General features: G+C 40.9%; 1 protein-coding gene across 2 annotated transcripts; it reads left to right on the top strand.

Moving 5' to 3' along the window:
• Window positions 1-271: 271 nt before the first annotated feature.
• LOC114466185 (G-protein coupled receptor 22-like) lies at window positions 272-4,759 on the top strand. 2 transcript variants are annotated; one of them, XM_028451751.1, is made up of 3 exons: window positions 272-462; window positions 1,190-2,178; window positions 3,211-4,759. In XM_028451751.1, the coding sequence occupies exon 3, from the start codon at window positions 3,215-3,217 to the stop codon at window positions 4,526-4,528; it is 1,314 nt and encodes a 437-aa protein (XP_028307552.1). In that variant the 5' UTR covers window positions 272-462; window positions 1,190-2,178; window positions 3,211-3,214; the 3' UTR covers window positions 4,529-4,759. The 2 variants fall into 2 exon arrangements, with proteins under 2 accessions (XP_028307552.1, XP_028307551.1); XM_028451750.1 differs by having other exon boundaries at window positions 272-653.
• Window positions 4,760-9,733: the final 4,974 nt, after the last annotated feature.

Raw genomic sequence — 9,733 nt, 5'->3', positions numbered from 1 at the left:
CTCCTCAAAGCACAGTCTGCCAATCTATCTCTGCAGCAGGTTGTGTGTTAAGCATCTAATTCCCAGTGCAAAAGTGTAGTAGAAACCTTTTCCCACTGGAAACAACAATCTCACATTACAGTCAGTGACAGGATAGAGCGGGAAGCATCATAACAATAGAAAATACCTCCCTGTACTGGAAAGGAAAAGGTTAAGCCTATTACAGAAGACCAATCAGGACTGGGGGAGCGCTGCAAACCTCCGCAGTGACAGAGAGAGAGAGAGTGAGGGAGGAGGAGCAGCCGAGAGAAAGACAGCAGGAGTGTGATGTTTGCACAGTTAGCAAGGACGAAGTGCAACGGAGAGTTTGTTGGCTGAGGAATATCCACGCAACAGTCTGTGTGGATGGATGAAAGGAAACGCAGCAGCAGCCTTGTGCGGACTAATCTTTGATTTCATCTTCTCTCTGGCTCCGAGGAGATAGTGAGCATCTGTCAATTGTATGACCTTTGTATGTTCAGTGAACCTAATCCTTGGATTACTGTTGGAGGAAGCTGGAGGTCAAGCAGCAGTCGACCCAGATCACTGCAGAGGTGGAGAGAGTGTGGTGAGAAGAGCAGCTTTGGGATTGGTGCTTACGGTGCAGGGTGAGCCTTACTGGGCTTCTTTATTCAGTAAGTACACATGGAAATGTCCCCACTACACCTAAGCTGTGTGCTTGAGAATTGTGCATCTTCATAAAACACATCATTCTTCTGTGGTGCACTGTTGCACAAGAATTGCAGGTCATTTGTTGGTAATGAGTAATAGACTACAGTGACATTTGTCTTATGAGGATGGTGTGTTTCAACCAAAGTTAACTGAGGACTCAAACTGAACTCAAGCTTAAAGACAGCATGCAGTCAATTAATATTCACACAACAACCCCTGTCTTTAAAAATCTTACACCAGAGGATGAAACACCAACTGCTTTAGTACTGGCTGTTTATTAGCGCCACTGTTATGTAAATGCAACAGCAGAGATGTGAAAGTAAATCAGGCGCGCAGCAGGAACATGAGACATCAGAGGCTTGTTGCCGTGTTAATGAGAGTTTTCTTGTCGCCTCTTCACAGAGGATGTTTATATTCTGCAATGTTTCCCTCTCCTGCTCCTCCCCCCCCTTTTACACCCTCTCCATCATCTGTTGCCTTGTCCTTTGTCTTTCCTCAGGTCACTGCAAACAAAAGACATGCATGCAAGAGACATCCAGATGATGCTGAACACACCTTTTGCTCCATACATATAATCACATCCCAGCATCTCTTCAGTAATCAGAAAGACAGCCTCACCATCTGTTGAACCAACTACCTCGAGATAATGACCTTCTCCTGAGGTGCTGAATCAACATCCCCATTCCTCCCTCCCTGGCACATATAAATAGAGGAGATCACAAATGTCAAGGCGATCACATATGTCATGGTGACTGAACAGACAACCTATCCAATAATCAGCTCTGCCTGCGCCATCCCCACTGATTTAGAGTTCAGCATGTCGAGGGACAAACTGGAGACCAGTACTCAATTTACAAGTCAATGGCGACTGGAGCTCGGCAAACACAGACTGATGAGGAGTGTGCAGAGTGAAGGCCTGATCCATTAGTGTTCCCTGGAGAGACATGGGCCTGGACGCTGCTGGAACGCACTGACCTCACCTCAACACGTTCTGGACATTATCATGGTATACACTAGAGAAACAAAGACAGTCCTGTCTGCCAGAGTCTGAAGTAATGGATTTATCTCCTTTTTCTTCTCACAGTGAACAGGAAAAAAAAGACTAAAGGTTTTGGGTCATACTACATGTGATACAGTCAGTGTCTCTACTGCCTGGGAATATAAAGGGCCGATAAACAAGAGGCAGCTTTCACATCTTATCCCTCCTCTACTTTGCACATCATCATCAAACTACATTTCTGAAGAAAAATAACTGTATGTGACTTATTTATCTTCTCCAACTGGTGTCACTTCAGCCTGGCAGCTCAGACATAGTATTTGGTGAATCAGACAGGTGCTCCTCTGCCTCTGTGGGACAGGACCAGCTGGGAAAGGAGCTCCACTCCTCCATCCGCAATGTTTGGATGGGATGCTTGTCTGTGTGGATTTAACATGGACTCCATGGCCTGATTAAACAGCCCTGATTTTCAAATAGTGCTGGAGGAAAGGGTAAATATTACAAGCAAATATTTGTTTATTTATTCACATCATGAGGAACCATCAACTACTGGATAAACTTTTAAACACATAAGCTATTGATTGCATTCCTAAAGGCATTGTGCCCCAAATAATAACTTTGAGGAATGACATTTTTATATAAATATATTAAAGTATATGCACTGACTTTACCCTAAAAGGCCCATAGGGAGCACCCAATCCAGTCACACAATAATTTGTATGTACTTATATAATTGCATAGCAGTAGAAGTAGCAGTTTGGCGTGTAGGTAGATTTTAAAGTTTGTAATCCCTATCTACAACAGCACTGCCTCTTTAAGATTATTTGTCAATGATTATAGTATTGACAATATTATCCTATATGAAAATAATGCTAATTTCTGCCACTACCAGTTCAGTTGCATAAGCAATGGAAGCTGTAGTTTTTGTTTTTTATATGTGCAGCTTGATCTGGGCTGTGACTGTATCTACCACCAGCCAAATATACAGCATGTGCTGCAAATAGTCAACAGAGATGAAAGCAATACTACAAGTTTGCCAAACGTTTTGCCTTGTTTCTCACTAAATACCCTAAAACAACTCTCCCTTCTCTCAAATTACACTTTTAAGCATTTGCAATACTAAAGCAAACTATTATCAACTTATTTCATAAAATCAGGAAATGTCCTTATAAATATTCTACAATTAAACCAATGGAAGGTGATCATGAAATTAGTCACTCTGTACAACGTATGAAAGTCAACAAAAACAAGAGTTAATTAGGGAAATACACTGGCTAATCATGCTAGCCCTCTTCTATGAAGAGCCAATCAACAGTGTATTTGCCAGCAAAAAATCCCAAGTGGTATTTACTAAAAAAAAATCCAAACAGAATATTTTATTTAGGCTGTCTCTGATCACCAGCTGCATCACATCTAGTAAAATGTGTCAGATGTACAGTAACTTAATTGCAACCTCCTGCAGATGCAGAAATATCGCTTGCTTATTCATCTTCATAATTTATTCTTCTCTTTTCTGTTTGCAGGATAATGCATATCCTTCCCGGCGCGGGAAAAGACTTCACCATGAGTAACGTCACAGTCACCGACAACACTGAACCTATCAGCCGCACCATGAGCACTGAAACGCCTAGCCCTTACACCTACCCTGTTAGCTTCCAGGTCTCACTGACAGCATTCCTCATGTTAGAAATCCTGCTGGGTCTGAGCTCTAACCTCACTGTGCTCGCTCTCTACTGTATGAAGTCCAACCTCATAAGCTCAGTGAGCAACATCGTCACAATGAACCTTCATGTATTGGACGTGCTAATTTGTGTCTGCTGCATCCCCCTCACCATTGTGGTGATCCTGCTCTCCCTGGAAGGAGACACTGCCCTTGTCTGCTGCTTCCATGAAGCCTGTGTCTCATTCGCCAGCTTAGCCACTGCTGCTAATGTGCTTGCAATCACTCTCGATCGGTATGACATATCTGTCAAGCCAGCCAACCGAGTGCTGACCATGGGCCGTGCACTTACTCTACTGGCGTCCATTTGGGTGTTATCCTTTGTTAGTTTCCTCGTACCTTTTATTGAGGTTGGCTTCTTCAGTCAAGGTCACACTGACCTAAACCAAACCTTGGTAGAGAACGTGGTGAACACAAACCAGTATTACACAGAGCTCAACCTCTATTACCACTTGCTGGCTCAGATTCCTATTTTCTTTTTCACTGCTGTTGTGATGCTCATCACCTACTCCAAGATACTACAGGCGCTCAACATTCGCATAGGCACACGTTTCCACGGCTCACAGAAGAAAAAGGCTCGCAGGAAAAAGCGCCCCTCCATGACTGCCATGACGACACAACAGGAGGCCACTGACGCATCCCAAAGCAGCAGTAGCCGGAACCCCACACTGGGGATGCGGACCTCCGTCTCTGTCATCATTGCATTGCGCAGGGCGGTAAAGCGGCACAGAGAAAGACGTGAGCGGCAGAAAAGGGTTTTCAGAATGTCACTCTTGATTGTTTCTACCTTCCTGCTGTGCTGGACGCCCATCACGGTGCTCAACACTGTTATCCTGAGTGTGGGCCCCAGCGATCTGATGGTCAAGCTGAGACTGGGCTTCCTAGTCATGGCTTATGGGACCACAATATTCCACCCACTGCTCTATGCCTTCACCAGGCAGAAGTTCCAGAAAGTCCTCAAGAGCAAAATGAAGAAGCGAGTTGTTTCCATCATTGAGGCAGACGCTACACCAAATAACGCCATCATACATAATTCCTGGATCGACCCAAAGAGGAACAAAAAGGTGACATTTGAGGACAAAGAACCTCAACAGAAATGTCTGTCTGAGGACGTGGCGTGAACCAGTTTTTAAACTTTAAGAATTCATTCAAAGCAGCCAAAACTGACATCAGGTGACTTTAAAAAGGGAAATGTTATTCCAAAGCAGTATTGTGAATGATATGTGCAATAGACCATACAAAAGGTGAATAATTTATTACTATTTATTGAGAACCAAGGTAGATTTAATTGATATATACTGTACTGTAGATATTGCATGGCTTTTTGTAATTTAGCAGTTACAGTACATTCATGTACAGCATAAGGTAATCAAGGTATATTCATAGAGATGACAAGTGGATATTGTTATGTAAATGTATATTTATAATAAACATAGTGTTGAATCACCTAACACAGCAGCAGCTTTGCTCCCTTTCTCTCCCGGAGGGAATGTTTGTTATTCTGTGAGATTACTCCAATTCATCACCAGACCATCAGGTCTGACATTGCACCTCACAATCAGAGATGACTACCTACCTTATCGCAGAGGTCAACAGAGAAAATGCCTGCTGCTGAATGGAGAATACAGGCAGTCTGCATGGAATGGTAACATTTTTCATTTACTGATCAAATAATGTTTCAATAATGAATTTTAGGCATTTCTGTTTTGCCCTTAATCAGCGCAATAAGGTGTATTTGGTAATCAAATTATTCAGTAGTTCTCAACTAATTTATCACAACAAAATTAACACTTAGCAATTGAGACCTTTGGACATTGACTATGGCCTTGTTTGAAATGTCATCCTAACATACTACTCATACTAAGTTTGATATCAAAATTAGTATGTAGCGTGTTCACATTAGATAGTGTGAAATGATTGAGTATGCAAGAAATAATTGGATATATACTATATCAGGATATTTTTTAAAAATTGCATGGTGGGCACACTAGTCATACTCAACCGCCTCATGATGCATTGCGAGATGACATTCAGGGAATGTAAAATCACCCTGGGACCAGCTTTAAGGTACAAATCAAACATCATTTTTTATAACAAAAGCATCTCTTCTTGTCTTCCATGAGTTTTTAGCGTTTTTGTAAATAGGGCTCTTGTGTTAACGTTAACTGGAAGTTTTTTTAGTGGTATCTTTTTCTTTTGTATTATTATTATTATTATTATTATTATTATAATTTATTAAATTTTTTGTCATAAAGGGCAAAGCTTAAGTTTTTCACAGGTTTTGCTTGATCTTATCTATCTATAAATACAAGGAAGGTCTGTATACGTGCGTACGTGCGTGTGAAGCGCATATCTCCCTGAGACAGTATCTGATCAACCTGAAACTTTTTTCACAGCTTGCGCAAGACTTGAAGGTGTACATCCATTATTTTTTACTTTTTTGGTGATTACGTTTCAAAACGTTTATTTTATGTTTATTTTGAAATCAATCAACGTGGGTTAGACCGGACGGACATGAGAGGAGGGAGGGGTGTCTGAGCCGCACGCACATACTACTAAAGCTCTCAAGCGTGAGACACGCATTTAAAACTGTTCACATGCTCACATGCCACACCATGTATATGCGCGTGGGTGATGTGCGTGCATGTGTGTGACCCCACGGAAGAATAGAGTCCACCACAGTGTCTGGGATAGGTAGTGAGTCTTATGTTATATAATGCAGCCAGTCAATAAAGTGCAGCTCTACAACAACAAAACGGCCTGTTCTTTCTACGCTGTACCATCTTTAACGAGCTTGAGGTGTACGGGAGTTAACCCCGGAGGAGAAGCAGCCTCCGGCCCTGGAGAGTACAGATCTCGCCTGTGTCCCCCCAATCACAAACAACAAAGGTTTTTAACAGCACCTTAACACATATAATAAAAAGCACTCACCATAATATCACACACACACACACACACACACACACACAGAAAACATAGGCACCCCTGCACTAAGAAATGTTAAATGCTAGATAAAGTGTTCTATTTATACCAATGTACTGTATGTGTCTTTTATAAGATTTTACCTTCAAACACATATGCATTTGGCCATAATTTACAACTCTACTTAAGCTCCCACTATATGAATACATACAGTACTTTCCACAGGCACTGTACTAGTATCTATAACTTGAGGACCACATGTATGAAAAAATAACGGAAAGTTAAATTGGAAAGCAGAAAGTTGAGGAGTTCAAAAACCCTACAGACTACTAATATTAATCATCACTTAGGAAGTCTTAGGTGAACATAAACCAGATGCATTTCTAGGCTCCTGTGTTTCCTTTAAGCAGTCACCACTTTGAGACAAATAGAAAATCTACGGCTGCTTTTTTTCACTGCGGAAGCACAGCTCAATATACAAATAAGAGCAAATGGGGAGTGAACATTTCAGTGTATAATCCGTATGTCAACATGTTTGAAACTGGAAGCTGCTTAACCAAACAAAGGGGGACACATTTCTATCTGAAAAGAAACAACACAAGCCAATCAAGAAAAATAGATAAGACTGTGATATCCAAAAACTACACATTAGTGACGTACAGGTTTGAAAAAAAAACATGATGTTTGACACGTTGATCTTTGATAAGGCCATGAACAGTTCAGAAATCTTTATGAGAGTCAATAACCAAAGCAACTGCACAAAATGACTACAAAAACACACAAAATGACACAAAAAAAAAAGACAGGAAAACAGAATACACAAAAGTACCCCAAAAACACACAACTGCAACAAGAAATACACAAAACAACAAAAACAAATGACTCCAAGGGCCTATACTATGAGGCTGGATAAATATAGCCGGGAATTCTTCCCATTAGCGGGCATCACTTAATAAGCAGCTGTACTATGAAGCTTGCACGTTATCTCAACCCAGATGATTCCACATAAAAGGGGTGGGGTTTACAATGTCAGACCAAATGATAGTTCTACAAATTATATATGATCGAAATTATGAATGGTCATCAAACTCAGAGAAGGACAAAGGAAAGAGGCTTGGATTCATCAGAGCAAACCAGGTGTGCTGATACTAAATGATAAAAAGTGGTGGCCTTGTGGTCCATAAAGCAACCAGTTTGAATCCATTGTGGGCCATCACTGTGGGAGCATGAGCAAGTTGCCTACCCTAACTGCTTCCAGGACTCTCTTGAAAACGAGATTGTCAATCTCAATGAGACTTTCCTTGTTAAATAAAGGTTAAAAAAAGAAGTAGCAGTAATATGCAGACACAGAGTAGCAAGCTTGTGTGTAGAAAAATGTTTATGTGTTGCCTGGCAACGGTCTTGTCTCCCTTCCAGTTGCGGAACTATTTGTGTTGGTGGAGCCAAATAAATCATTAAACAAACAAATCATAATCTTTTGTCGCTTAATACTGTTGACTAATAAAATGGTTGTAGAACTGTTGTATAAAAGCTAAATCACACTCAAGGTCGGGCCATTGTGTGATTATCTGTGGCACTGACCAGTTGCAAAATCACAATTACAAAGTTAAGCATTTAAATGTCACATGGGTATTTCATCATTGTGTGCATAATAGAACCAGGCTTACACGTTAAACCTGGTTTACCCAAGCCGTCTCCAACCACTCTGGTTTTTCCATTTCATCAAACACTTCTCAGCTTAAAGAGCAGCTGACAATGTTCAAGTTCAGTTCGAGTCCACGGATTTCCCCAGTAGACCACAAAGTTGATCACAGATTTACTGATCAGAGGCGTGAGGAAGCAGACAAGCTTTGATGTAAATTTTCTGTGTTCAAAACAGGGGACGGGACTTAGATAAGAAAACTGCTTCTGTTGTCTCCTTTTTCGGCATGTACAAAAAAAAAAGAAGTGAATGTAACCATGTCGGAAATAAACTGAATAAATAAATAAAAATAAAATAAACTAAATACACCACATATGAGTAAACAGCAAATAGAATCCAATGCTGAGGACGAGACGTTAATTATTACTGAGCAGTAAGAGGAAAAAGAGAAGGTTGACCACATCAATTATGTTCAAAAGAACTTTCTTGTCGTTTGAAGATTTTAAAAGTAGCAAAGGTTTAAAAGTGGTGTTTTTTAGTGTATTTATCATTGAGAACAACTGACGCATGTGATCACACCCTGATCATGTCAGTTTTCTGAGTAGTTACTGTGTGTTTTACACATCAGTGTTTAAAAGAATAACAATGGAATGAGTCACAATTAATTAATAAGCAATGAATCCACATTTATCCTTATATAGGCATAACACAGATAGAAAACACACAGTAGACTGTGATCATCTAATGAAAAAGTACGATACACATTAAACACATAGTAAGATGATGAAACCATAGTCATTAGTATTGATTTAAAATCCACATCAAACATCTACCTTGACATTATGTTTAGATTCCTTTTAAAAGGCATATTAAAGCCATAGATGGTAAGAAAGTGTATGGAGAACAGTTTGGTTAAGTGTTTTTGACTCCTTTTTTCATTTGTAGATCTTTGTTGAATGTTTTAAAGCTCCATGTATTAGGGTTGTACCATTTTAAAATGATGTCTTTTAAAAAGATTAAATGGTTTCACATGAGTGTGTCTGCAGCCTAAAGCAGCAGGTAAACCAAGCATGCCTCTTAAACCTGTGTGTGTGTCCGAATAGTCCCTCATATCTCCTTTCCTTTCCACTTTTAGTTAGGCTCCGGTAGTGCTCAGATTCAGAATACTTTATTTATCCCCAAGGGGCAATTTAGTTTCAGTTAAATCCCGTCCAAGAAAACATGAAAAGACAATCACATATAACATGGGATTACAGGCGCAGGTGTAATGTGGGTCACAGGCTGCAAGGAAGGTTCGGTTGAGGGGCGTGTGTGCAGGCGCATCGCTTGCCCCTCCTACCGCCACTAAATGGGAGGGAGGTGGGACAGCGGGTCAAAGAAGGCATTAAGTCATGACCCTGTTAGCTTCATCTCTGTACAGTTCAGTCCATCGTCTGATGATGTGAAATGACCTTGGATAGTTGTGATTAAGAAACAAAGTTCCCAGGTGGTGGCAGCGAGCGAGGAGGAGGAGGGGGACGGAGCGTCATTCTGCACAAACATCCTGGAGAATAGAGAGATACATCAGCCTTGAACAGCTGGCTGTCTGGGGGGAGTCAATGTACAATTTCTGTCAGGCTTGAAGTCCAGAGGGGTATTCCATAAAGGCGGGTTAACAAACTCTGAGTCTATCCATAAACTCTGGGTCAACATACCCCGCGATGGGAAACTCTGGGTATCTGATTCCATTAAAGCTGGTATGAAGTGGGTTAATCAACCCTGA

Source organism: Gouania willdenowi, chromosome 6 (genome assembly GCF_900634775.1).
Source record: "Gouania willdenowi chromosome 6, fGouWil2.1, whole genome shotgun sequence".
NCBI lineage: Eukaryota > Metazoa > Chordata > Actinopteri > Blenniiformes > Gobiesocidae > Gouania > Gouania willdenowi.
This window is presented reverse-complemented; position numbering and strand designations above follow the sequence as displayed.